Source organism: Camarhynchus parvulus, chromosome 2 (genome assembly GCF_901933205.1).
Source record: "Camarhynchus parvulus chromosome 2, STF_HiC, whole genome shotgun sequence".
Classification (NCBI taxonomy): Eukaryota; Metazoa; Chordata; class Aves; order Passeriformes; family Thraupidae; genus Camarhynchus; species Camarhynchus parvulus.
Window position 1 is genome coordinate 6,944,628 of NC_044572.1, and position 13,150 is coordinate 6,957,777.

The window sequence follows — 13,150 nt, forward strand, 5'->3', positions numbered from 1 at the left end:
ATATAAAGGAACAGCATAAACTGTCAGGGATAAAAATCAGAAGAGATAAAAGCACAGCATGCAGTATTACCACTGTGCAGAATAAAAGGCAAACAAAGTTTCAGAAATATTTTAGAAGTAAGAAGTAAAACACAAAAGTCTGTACAAACAGTGTTTAGAAAGAACAAACGGATAACAAAACAGACTCAAATGCCATTTTCTGTATTTTAGCCTTCATAAAACAGATTTATTGTAGCTAATACTAGAAACTGATTTTGTTGCTAGACTAAATAATCAGAGAAATTCAAGTCAGCAGGACTGGAAGAATTTCACACAATGGTTAAGAAACAGAAGTAATTTCTAAGCTACGAGCACTCATCTTCCCTAATACAGTCCTGGTAAAAATGCCCTAAGAGAGGCTGGCAACAATGAACTATGGCACCCAGAGGGTTTTTCTTTGCAAATTCTTTCCAATCCATGTGGATGAACATTGCAAGAAAGTCCCTTCTTCCAGGACCTGCATGAGGACACTGACACACACAGGAGAGTTACATACAAGACATGGCAGAGGCAGGGACTACGAGTATTTTTGATGATAAGATCTTAACAAAAATCATTCTGCTAAATTGAGAAGTGGCTCATATCAACCAAGAGAAACTTAATAAAGACTAGCAATCTTTTGAAGGATAAATCAGTTAATCAATATTATGTTGTTAAAGAGGTTAAGCTGGTTCAGTGCAGAATAAAGGAGACAATCACCTGAAAAAGTTTTGTATAAAAATTGTTCTCCATTTCAGCTGTAGAGTCTTAGCTGTGAGTAATACAAGACAAAATTGGCTTAATCAGCAGTAAAGAATATTTATTTTATACTACACAAAATTAGTCACTGAAACCAATTGCCTAGAGATACAGGGGAACTGCATTCACTAAATACTTCAAAAATAAATCAGAGAACCATTTGTCAGAAATTGAACAGATACACAACACACAGAAGGATGAGCAAGATCACCCTCAAGTCTTTTTTGGCCATACAGTTCCATTTATCCCTGCTGATACAGGAAAACTAAAATATTCTTTTTATTTAAAATAATTTCATTGTGCTTTTGAACTTCACACTTCAGGAAAAAGAACCCTGAATAATTCACATTCTGGGTTTATGAAATGGCTTACTAATAAATCTCCCAAATTTTAAGACATAATTACTCCTCTCTTTATTAGTAACAATGTGGAGCCATCCTTGTTCTCTTGAGCCCTAAGAACACTGCAGACAGTCTTCACTGCCAGACAGACAGCAGGGTAAGACACCATTATTGGAACATCCAGGTTCCATGAACACTGGGATGCTCCAGAAGTCACTCTGGATTAGCTGCAGCTTCCAGACTCACATCACTAAGAGCCACCTCAGATGGCAGTAAATGTTTAGGGGCAGAGACTGCACATTTGGACCACATCTTCACTACCAAAAATCCCTTTTATCTTCCTTTGCCATACAAGTGACTCAACTGCACATGCTCCAAGAATATAAATATATAACAGAAGAATATAAATATATAATAGACAAAGTAAAAGACTGGTAATTTTTTCTAAAGCTGATTTTTTTTTTCCTGAGAGCCTCATTAAAACTAGTTTTGGCAAGACTTTATTTTCAGTAATAACGCAGTAGAAGAGAAAAAGTCCTCATTTTTCCTCCCCCTACCCAATGCCAAAAGTCTGGGTGGAAACGTCCTAGTTTGATAGTGCTTCCAGCAGTTTCTTCAAGGAAAGCAATTAGAATGTTGATAAATACAGCACTGAAAATTAGTAATTAGAAATTTATATGGGAATGGCTGGCAATAGGATTGGGTGCACGTGTGATTTAGTAAAAATACTTCCCAAAAAAATGCTAAAGGCAAAAATATTCTGAAAGAAGCAAGACCTCATTTGATTTCATTATAATGCCTATATATTGATATACTTGTAGGAAGGAGCTTCCAAGATACCAGAAATTATTGTTAACATAAAATATTTTACTTACATTGTTTTGGAGGGTGCTTTAAATACTCAATTTAAGAATGATTCCCAGGATCAAAGTGAGAACTGAAATTCCTCATTTAATCAATGCCAATGTCTGAGGCAAGGAAGATGAGAGAACAACTCCTCTGTCTATATGCTGTGAAGAACCCTCTCAACATCACCATTTCTTTTTGAACAAACCAATGAAGCAGCCTGTAAAAACCTCCATCTCCTGAATACTTCCTCCTGTATTGGAAAGCTCAAAGGAGTCAGCCTGGAAACCAAAATCCCCCAAATTTCAGGGAGCCAAGGCTGCCCCTTCGCAGAGAGTGCTGCAGGCTGGCGGTGCTGCCAAGAGCCTCCCTCCAGCAGCCTGGCCCTTGCTCTGGCCTCCTCCTCCTCCTCCCTCGTGCTATCACAAACACGTTTCTTTGCCAGGTTAGTCCTAGCCCAGCTCAGTTTCCCAGCCCAGCTCACCACAAGTGCCTGGGTCAGCACAGGGGAGAGAACAAACAGCTGGTAGCAGAGGGAGGGCAGCGCTGCTGCTCCTTTTGGCTGCCAGAACCAGCTGAAGATTTATGGTGTTTGGGGAAAATAACCACCTGATGCACTCTACACGCTCACAGCCTATGTTTCTTTAAGTAATAAATATTCTAGGTTTTAAGGGTTTTGCTGCTTTATCTTAGTTGCTTTCAAAAGCACCAGTGCTGTTAGAAGAACTTACTCAGGGTAGTTCTTGAAACAAGTGCCCTAAGTTATTCTGACTAACAGAGGAATGGCATGAGCAGCACTGTCCAGTGCCATCCTTACAGTGGTGGGGAAAAAAAAAACCAGAACAAAAAATGCAGAATTCAGTACAAGTTATGAAAAGTACAAGTTACAAGCAAAAAAGTAGTAAAATCTTGCTCCTCTGTATTTATCCAAACTATATGAACCATGCAGATTGTATGAACTAGTAATCAAATATATTAAACATAGGAGAAAAGCTTTCAATATTTCCTGGAATTGTCAGTCACCTAATTATTTAGCAATTAATAACATTTTAGTGTGCCTATGACAGCATTTCTTGAAAAGTTAAGTTCACAGCATTAGTGTATAACAACACTGAATAAGGGAGTGATCATTAGTGGTGTGTAAGGAAATTCTATTTTCCCTGGTGATGCATAACCCTGCTACCCCTCCAGGACTGCTGTGGTGCAAGGAGTTAAAAACAACTCCAGCCTGAGAAAGGCAGAGTTCACCTATTCTCAGCAAGCCAACTGCCTTGGAAAACCATCTCTGAGCTGAAATGATGACAAAGAATAGAAATGTCCATTTCCAATCACTTATCTTATGAAAGAACAATGACAAGAAGTTAGTAGGAGTTAACATGCTAACAAGAAAAAAAAAATCCACAAGCAAAGCCAAGAAAATGGAACTGTTTTTATTGTTTTAAGCTGGGAAAAGTCTCCAGTGTCACTGCACACAGGATGAAGAGATGTCTGGTGTGTAGATGGCTCAGAGTAGCAAGCAAGAGACTGGGCAAGACATTCCTTGTGACCAATATGCTGAGATTTCAGCCAGCCATCACACTTGATCTGTCTGACAGCTCTTGGAAGTCCTCTCATGACAAGTGCTACAGAAGTTCAGTGGATCATTAAATACAAACAGAGAAACTAACAACTGAAATGTTAAAAAAAAAAAAGACTCAAAGAGTCCTTCACAGCAAGTCTGTTTCAAACTGGGGAAACTGTGCATCTATTTTCAGCATTCAGCTTAACTTCACTCACCCTTAAGACACAAGTAAAGACGCTACATAAATCTGTATTTTAATAATTTTGTGGTAAAACAATTCTATAAACCCTATCCATCACACAAGCAATTATCAAGAACTTAAAAATCTGAAGATTAATACAGATATCATTCACCTCCTGAGCACTGTGAGCCAGGCTCCTGTGCAAAAAATCCATAAAGCAGTTGGGGAATTGCTTGGTAATTCAAACACGGTGGAGGAAGTCACAGAACATGGGCCGCTGAAGAAAATGGCACAAAGCTCAGCCCTGTTCTGCAAAGAGCCAGCTTCAATCCTCACACCTCATCTCCTCCTCACTCTGTGTTCCACTATGTGCCTTCTGGCTTTTGGCCAAGCAGTTTGATACACGTGGCTTGTAGAGGCCAGTGTTTGCTTTAACACATTAACCCTTCGCTGTGCAATAGTTGTACAAAGCTTGTCCAGCAAAAAAACCTCTGTCTTGCCAGGTAGGGATGACCTCCCCTGACTGTGATCTTGTTTAGGAACATTTTTATTCTCCAAGACAACATACATCTTACATTTGCAAATGTTAAATTTTGAATTGAGAAAAGGGCAGGCAAGTAAAGACACAAGCATCACACAGAAGGTGTGTGATGAACTAAAGAAACACAGCTGAGCTATAAAGCTCCATCCAACACTTTAAGCCTCTTTTGAAATGAGACTAGGTATCTTTAAATATTGGCCTACCCTAATGCAAATGCAACTAAAGTGATGACCAAAAATCTCAAATAATAATTTCCTGGAAAAAACACTTATGCCTAAGGGTCTTCAGACCTTAACCCATCTGCACATGTGAAATCAATGGCCTTTGAAAACCTTCTGCAGCTTACACTGGCCAAAGTAATGAAAAACTACTATGGAAATTAAAACATGGGTAATTAAAAAAGATACACAAAATGTTCTCCACAATTTTGAAAGCATTATTATATTCTGCTTTAAACTAAAGACATTTGCAAAAATAACTGATAGCATACATCAAGATCTCATGGGTGCTGAAAATAAAGTTTGAAGTGAGCTTAGACACTGATCTATAAAGGGTCATAATCAATGAGACTTCTGCTACTAAATTTTGCTAAGAAGCTGCATCTGTTTGTGCTGCTTATAACCTGCAGAGATAAGGAAAGCTCTGCTACTTAAAATTTATTACAAAAATGTTTCCTGCACCTGTACAATACTATTGTAATACATTTTGATGGACAACCAGTTGTTCATACACAGTCAAAACAAAACTCTTCCTCTACAACTTCTTTCCAACCACATTCCTATCCTTCAGGTGCCTACCCTGGAACTTGAGGTATAATCCAAGCAAGAGTTAAGTTCCCAAGATTTCAGGCCATACAGAGAGGTGGCACCTAATTTCCATTTTTCCTCTACAATCCTAGCAAGAGTTCTTTTAACCATGCATCTGAAAGCTTCTTTCTTCTCCATCATGTCCCAGCTTTAGTAATGCAACTTTACTATCTTTTTTTCAACTTTCATAAATTCAGTCATTCTGCCTTTTAAGGCAGAAAGGCAATACTACAAAAATATTTTCTTCATTCACTGCTTTGATTTCAGTTCTCTGTATTCTTCCTGATGCACCATAGCATGAACAACCTCCTTGCTCTAAATTTCAAGGCTCTGCATGGCCTGTTCTTGCTCCACCTCTTAAATTTGAATTGCTGCTCTGCACAGATATCCCCTCGTCAAAATGTAAGGAAGAAAACAGGAGTGTTGGCCTGGCAGTTCAGGCAGGAAAGCAACTTTCTGTGAAAATCCTCAGGGTGAAAATGCTACCCTGCTTTAAATATATCCTCCAAGTCGGATGCCTGTGAATCACTCCCCGATGCTGAGATAGCCAGGGCACTTGAACTTCTGCATGTTCTTTTGCTCACAGCATTCTCACAGCTCCCTTGTGCTTTCCCAATACATTTCTTACATTTACATGCTCTCTTATCTTTACATTTAAATTAAGAAATTGTTTGTGCAGGAACAACCTTTGCTTATGCATTTGTACTGCATGTAGTGTAATGGTGCCCTGGCCTCTAGGCACAATTACAATATAAATAATAAAAATGAACTGTTCACCTAAGATTAACTCTCCTGACAGTGCCACATGAAGCTACATCCTTCAAACAATGATAGAAGGCTGTTCTAGCACCACATTCCACCATCTATACCCATCTCCAGGTACTGATGACACTGATTCCCAGTTCTTCACCTAGAGGAAGCCTCCAGTGTTCCCTGTACTTATCTGTGTCCACAGCAGCACTGGAGTTTTTACTGATTACCAGGCAAAAAGCAGAATGAGATGTGGGCAAGCACTGTCCTGCTGAAGGACCCTCTGCTCCTTTAACACAAGCCTGCTCCTGGGAAGAGCTGAGAATCCCTGGCATCTCAGAGGAGCAGATTCAAGGCAGTTTTCCATCTGTCTGCTTAAACTCATCAAATTTTGCTTAAAAACATGGCCTTCAAAGAAGGTAAAGTACCAACCTAAAGCACTCTCCAATATGGCACTGCTGTTTAATGGAGGCATCCATAGCTGAGGAATTATTCTATTCTGGCTTTGCCAGTTTAATGCAGGGCTCTTCGTTTTATCATTACTTAGACTGCACTTAGACTGAACATTCAGTGGAACATTTCCTATAATGGGATAAAGCAGTTGAACAATTTGACTGGCTAATAGTGATTTAGACATGTGATTACAGTACAGAAAATGGTCTGACATATGCTCTTTTATCTGGTTTACATGAGGCACATTAATCCAACTGGAAAGCACAGAAGTAAAAAGGAAGACAGGACCAAGCACTCTGAAGGAAAAAATAGAAAATAGTTTTAGTTGTCTCATTTCTGTATTTGCTAGGCTAGTTGTAATCTGTATTTTGTAAACAGAAAAACTTACAAATAAAACAATTTTCTTCCCAAAATGGATTCAACTACAAACCACCAGTCTACACCTATGCTGTGCAGGTTAGAAAGTAACATTTTTTTATAAAATCCTAGCTTCAAAAGCATTGATGACCCATGTCACAATGCCTTTATACCAAAAGTACAGGATTTGCAGAAAGATGTTTGCAGCAGAACAGGGAGCACCACACCAGCCAGGGACAATCAGAGTGTGAACAAAAAGAGTATTGATTCATTTTAATTTTTGTTTCAGCTAATTTAATTTCCCACTTTCACACAAACACTTATAATGATGTCAGCATAAGCTCATATTTTACAGGAATGTTTTATTTCTTCCATAACCTAGCCAACAACATTCCCATGACAGCAAAAACCTAACTGAAGGCAAGGAAATACCTCTTTAACACACACTTTTTTTCCTCAAGAGTGCATACACAACCTCAAACTGGCCTAACAAGATATGTCAATTTTCACAGGTAACACTATTTGGGTTTTTTGTGCAGACTGGTACATTTCAGTTGAATTCACATTTTTCTTCAGAAAAATTTCCCTCGAAATAAAACATTCAAAGGTTTCCTATGCAAGGTTTGGATTCTGTAAGTAAAAATAAAACCAAAGTACGTAAAACTAAGCATAAAGGAGATGAACGCAAGAACTTCACCACGTGTACGTTTGCCAGCTACTTTCAACAACCGCTATATTAAAAATTCTATCAGGAAAATACAAAAGATCATGAAAAGAGGGAGCTGTAAACAACACACCTTCCCCAAAACCAGAGGTGACATGAAAATCTTGGCAGGCAAACTTTCATCAATGACAACAACAACAAAAAAATCGCGTATCCCAAACTAATGATAGCTCTATCCTGGGATAGTTATGTATTTGTAGAAACAAACGCATATAAAAGATGCATGGTCTTCGCATGTGGTTATGTCCAGCCCAGCAGAATCCCTCGTCATGTTGAGGACTTCCACTGTGACCTTATGGTCGGGCTTGACCTTAAAAATCTTTTCCAACCGAAATGATTCCGGTACGGAAATCGGCAGCGATGTTTGGGGTGGGCGTTCAGGGAAGCGCCAGGACCTCACCAGGACAAACACGGCAGTGACAAAACCGAGCGCGTCCCCCAAAACAAAGGGAGCAACCTCTGAACCCCGAGGCTCGGACAGACCGCACAACGCAAGAGCTGCTTTGGTCACCTCCTGACGTTTCTTGGCCAAACGTGCCGCCCAGCTTTGCCCTATTACCGCTGCCATCAGCTATGCCATGGCAAGCTCCATCCTACTCAAAAATAACCCGCGGGGAGCGGAGCCAGCGCGGCAGCGGCGCTTCCCGGGGCCTGTCCCCGGGCGCAGCCCGGCCCCGCACCCCGGGCAGCGGCAGCGCGGCCACCCCCCGCTCCCTCCGCGGGCAGCGCTGCCCGGCCCGGCTCGGCCCGGCGGGATCCCCGCCCGAGGCGGCGGGAGCGGGGCGGCCCCTGAGGAGCGCCCGGCGGGGCGGAGGGGGGGGCGCTGAGGCGGGGGAGCGCCCGCGCCCCCGGCGGGGAGAGGCCGTGGCCAAGGGAGAGCTGCCAGCGGCTGGGAACGGGCTTCCCCCGCCATCCGCCGCCCCCTCCCTCCGTGTGTTTGTTATGCTTCGGCACCGTCCCGCCGGCGCGTCCCTCCGTGCGGCGGCCGCTGACAGCTCCCCCCGCGCCGCCGAGAAACTCCTGCCTCAACTCTGCGTGTGCGCGGGGGGTGCGGGGGTGTCCTCGCCGCTACCCGCCGAGAACCGTGTTTTCCTTCCCAAAAAGAGGAGGGGAAGGGGGGGGCATAACGAGGGAAAGCGACGAGGAACTACCGTCAGCGCACAGGGAGTACCCAGGCGACGCTGAAGGCAGCCGAGCGTCCTGGAAGGGAACGGACCCAAAAAGAAGGGGGAAGGTGCAAAGGCGAGGGAAAAAGGAGGAAGAGGGTGGAGGGGGAAGAGCTAAAGAGAAACTCCGAAGAAGGAGGGCAAGAAAGGAATAGGGATGGTGAAAGAAAAGTGGAAAAGGGAGAGCAGGCGGAGGAAGACAAAGGTGAAAAAGGAGGAGGAGGAGGGGAAAGTGCAAAGGGGAGAGGAGGAGAAGAAAGAAGGGCCCTTCTCAAAATGGCATTAGGCAGAGGGAGGGGGCGACGAGTAGCGAGTCTCCACTGACAGCTCTGCCTGCGCCTGGCCTCCTGCCCCGGCCCCTCTCTGCCTCGCACACACAAACGCTGAACTTACTTCTTTCTGGCTCTCTGGAAAGGGGAAGCGCCATCTTTGCGAGGCCGGCCCCTAGGTCTTTTGTCTGTGGCTGCTGCTGCTGCTGCTGGGGGGGGAGCTCCAGGCTCGGGGGGCTGCTGCTGCTGCTGAGGCGGCTCCACCACCGCCACCACCAGACTCTTGTCCTCCGTTGACATCCTAGTCAGCAGGACGAGAGAGACACATGGATGATGATGATGAGGATGAAGATGAGGATGGTGATGGGGATCCCGATGCTCCTCCTGCTCCCGCGGCTCCTCTCCTCCTCACCTCCGCCTCCTCCACCTCCGCCTCGCATCGCTGGCCTCAGCCGCCGCCGACCAGCACAGGTAGCAGGGGGAGCAGCATGGGGAGAGCAGGAGGAGGAGGGGAGGGGGGGGCGAAGAGAAAGCGCAGAGGACGGAAGGAAGGGTCTCACACACAATAACACCCTCCCCGGGCTCGGCGGGGTCTCTCGGGGCTGGGGGAGGTGAAGAGAGCGAGCGACAGAGACGCGGCTGGTCCCGCCGCTGGGCGCCCCCGCTCAGAGGCCCCGGGCGCTGGCGGCGGCTCCGGCTGCTGCGCTGCCCGGCTGCGGCGGCCGCCGCTTCATTGTACCCTGGCCCTGCGCCCTCCCCCCGCGCAGAGCCCCCGGGGGCGGAGGAGGAGCGGGCGGCGGCGGCGGAGGCGGCGGGGGCCGAGGCCGAGCGGAGGAAGTTTTGACAGCTCCAGCTGTTGTGTGTGTCGAGGGGCTGAGTCCGGCCGGGCTCCGCGTCCCCTTCCCAGCCGGGCCGGGAGCAGGAAGTTTAACTTTGGGGAAAGAAGGAGGAGGAAGGGTGAAAAAGGGGGAGGAGGAAGGGGGAGGAGGAGGCGGCGCCCTGCCCCCTCCCCGCGGGGTGGAGAAGGGATCCCGGCGCTGCCCTGGTGTGTAACCCCCGCCTCCCCGACTCCCTTCCCCCCCGCCAGTGCGACACATAGACACAGCGACCGACCGCCCTCCTCCTCCTCCCCTGCCGCGGCCCCACACTGCGCCTGCCCCGCCCGCCCACCGCCCGTCCCTCGGCGCAGACACCCATCCGCCGCCTCGCCGACCTCACGGGCTGGGCTGGTGCCGCGCCGGGCTGCGGGGAAACCGCGGAGCGGGGCCCGGACGGGACGCGGCGCCACGGGGAGCTCCGCGCACCGCACCGCGCCCCGGCCGCTGCCCCAGCGCTCCCCCACCCTCTCCCCGCCCTTGTTATTTCTTTTTATTTATTTCCCCGTGGAAAAGGAAAAGCCCCTCCTGGCTGCGAGCGGCCGCTCCCGCACACGGGCTGCGCTCCGCAGGACGCGGCTCCGGGGGCAGCGCTCGGTGCCCGCCCCGGCGGCGCTCGCTCCCCCGAGCCCCGCGGAGCCCCCGGGGAGGCGGCCGGAGCCCGGCGGCGGGAGCGCTCCCCCTTCCCCCCGCCGCGCGTCTGCGGCTCGGGGCGGTGGAGGCGGGGGGAGCCGCGGGCGCCCCGGGGGATGGGAAGGAGGGAGGGAGCAGAGTTCAGCGCTGTGTGCGAGGGAGACAAAGTCTGGGGAGCGTGGCCGTTTTCCAGCAGCTCCGGCTGGAACAGCTGCGGGCGCTCGGGGCGGGGGGGGGCTCCCCGGGCAGGGGCCCGGCTGGCTGGCTGCCCGCCCGGCTGCGGGGCGGGGTTAAGCCTCATTACACGGGATTTAACGTGTCCCGGAGGCCAGCGGGGACTCGGGCTCCGAGGGGAGGCGGGGGAGCGCCGCGGCCTCGCAGCCGGAGAAAAGTCCGGCCACGGGGCGAGGAAGCGACCGCGCCCCCGGACTTTCCTCCGGGGCGCTGCCCCGACGCGCTCCGCTGCCCGCGGCGGGAGCGGCTCCAGCGGAGCGTGGCCGCCGGCCCGGGGCCCCCGCGCCGGGCACCGCCCCAAGGGCACCCCTGAGCCGCCCCCGCGGGGCCCCAGCCCGGCCGGCTCTCCCTCCTTCCCTCCCGGGGCCGGAGCGGAGGGAGCGGGTTCGGGGCGCGGATGCTGAATCACGAACCGGCGCGCACGGACAGAGGAGCGGCGCGGTGACTCGCGCTTGGCGGGCGGGTTCGGGAACTTCGCCGGACTTGCAGGCGTGGTGGGGAGCGATAGCCCCAAGGGTGCGACTAAACACATCCCGGGAGCCCCGCACGGAGCGTGTTTCCAGTGACCTTTGGGTTTCTGTTTGAATCCCAGTTGATAAAATGGCCTGGGGTATCGCACAGGTACAAAGAGGGAAGGAGGGGCTGATGTTAGTCGCTATTTTTTTAAAGTAAAAATAAACACAAGGCAATCCAGACCTTTACACTGCTTTTCCTTCCCCAATTTTTCACTTGTCAGCGTCAGAATACAAAATTAAATGGTATGCTGTGGCAAATATGACTTTTGCTGGCCTGTTTTGTTCAGAACCTTTTCATAACAAAACCTTTGTTGATTCCTTTTCTAGGTTTGTGAGTAATTAAACAGACCTTTGTGGCATTTTCATATAATGTATGAAATACATTAGAAAGTAATACATTTGTCTCCACTTACATACATATAAAATTACATGGAGCCATCCCTATTGTTCAACCATGCAAGGAGAGCAGCTGGATTGTTGGTATGGCTTTCCTGGCCCTATTACTGAAGATATACTCGTTTATGCCAAATAAAAAAATACATCCTGAGTAAAATGTTTGTGTTATGAAGACTGTAAATGACAGCATGGGTGTACTGCTCATACAGTTTCAGATACAGGATCTTAATGTGTTGTTGTCTGACAGAAGAAAGTGCCTTTGAATTTTGTTAATTCAGACAAGTGAGCATAATTTAACTGAAAACATTTAATGCTATACAGGCCCAGGCTGGGGTGGAGTAGAGAGAAAAAGGGCAGGGAGAGGGAAGGAAAAGGCCACTGCCTCTGCCCAGTGGGATGGCTGGTGTGGCATTTGCTGGAGTTGCCAGGTTGCCATCTGGTCTACTGAAACAAATGGCCATCTCCTGACAGGCTGGCTGTGCGTGAGCAGACCCAGCGCACACGCGCCACGGCCTGGGTGAGCCTCGGATGTGTCAGAGGCACTCTGCGTGTGCAAATTGATTGGAGGTGTGACATGTGAGCACACCGTGCGCTCTCATCAGCTGCTTGGTGTGTGGGGAATAGCTGCCACATCCCCTGGCAGATCCCAGGGTTCACTTGTCCCTCTGTTGTTCATCCAGTCCCCCCATGGAAGTGGTTTTTAATACCTTTAGATCACCCGCCAGTGGTTGAGCTTTGGGATGTGCGTCTTATACAAAACATGTAATTCAATTTTTTTTTCTCTTTTTGTCTTTGTTAATACATTAATTATGTGCATATGTATCTACCACGATATAAAACAGGAGTGGAGGCAGAATTAAGTCAACACTGGTGTAGTGTGGTCTAGCATAGGAGAGAATTAGGGACTTAGCCCACGAGTTCTGCTGCTGTGCCTTATCTCCTTACGTGTCCGAACACAGCTGGGCAGGTCTGTGCTGTGAAGGGCTGCAGCCACTGCCGTGGCAATCAAAGGTGTGAAGAGCTGAGCAGGACTGAGAGAGGCTGGAGAGCAGGAACCTGAGGCGGAGATGGAATTGTAGCAAACTCTATTTGCTGGCGTTATGTGTCACTTGGAGAAGGCAGAGGGACGAGCTGGGAGACGTGTCACCACACATAAATCCAGTGTGGGAGTGCTTTGTTGATTCAGGATATTTGAACAGTGCTGTCAGGAAAATTTTTACGTTTATACCTTGGCCATGCTAACCACCTATTATAAATTTTCGCTGTCTGGAAAACACACGCTTTTGCAGCAAATGTATCGTATTGGATGAACAGGTTTTCTGCTTTGCTGAATGTTAAGAGATCCTCTAGTTCATTGTAAACTAACTCAGGTGAGCTGACACACCTGTTTTTTTTAAACTTTCAGGGGCAGGCAGCATTGAAATTTTCAACTGGAATTTTACATTCTAGCCTTCCTTAAAATAAACATTTCTGTAGTTTTGGAATTGTTTCTGAAATGTAAGTTCTGATTGAACGAGGCATAGGGTTTTAACTTCAAAACATCCTAAATTGTCCCAATGTGCTTAATAACAAATACTTTCATAACAGAAGAAGCTGAAGACAGGATGTTGTCTCAAATCATTTAGTTAAGGAAAATTATTCTGTTACAATTAAAGGAAAATGACAACTGGAATGCAAATATAATTTTGTCTTTATACAACTAAAGTGGTGTATGGAACATAAATA

General features: G+C 47.6%; 1 protein-coding gene across 6 annotated transcripts in view; it reads right to left on the reverse strand.

Annotated features, from left to right (window-relative positions):
- The window catches only part of KMT2C (lysine methyltransferase 2C), a 189,118-nt gene extending 179,397 nt beyond the window's left edge, over positions 1 to 9,721 (reverse strand). For 5 of the 6 annotated variants that reach the window (XM_030964025.1, XM_030964040.1, XM_030964016.1 and 2 more), the window contains exon 1: positions 8,897 to 9,721. In XM_030964025.1, the coding sequence (XP_030819885.1) occupies positions 8,897 to 9,072 (176 nt within the window). In that variant the 5' untranslated portion in view covers positions 9,073 to 9,721. The remainder of the gene's footprint in view (positions 1 to 8,896) is intronic. The other variant, XM_030963992.1, reaches the window with a different exon arrangement.
- Between the last annotated feature and the right edge of the window lie 3,429 nt (positions 9,722 to 13,150).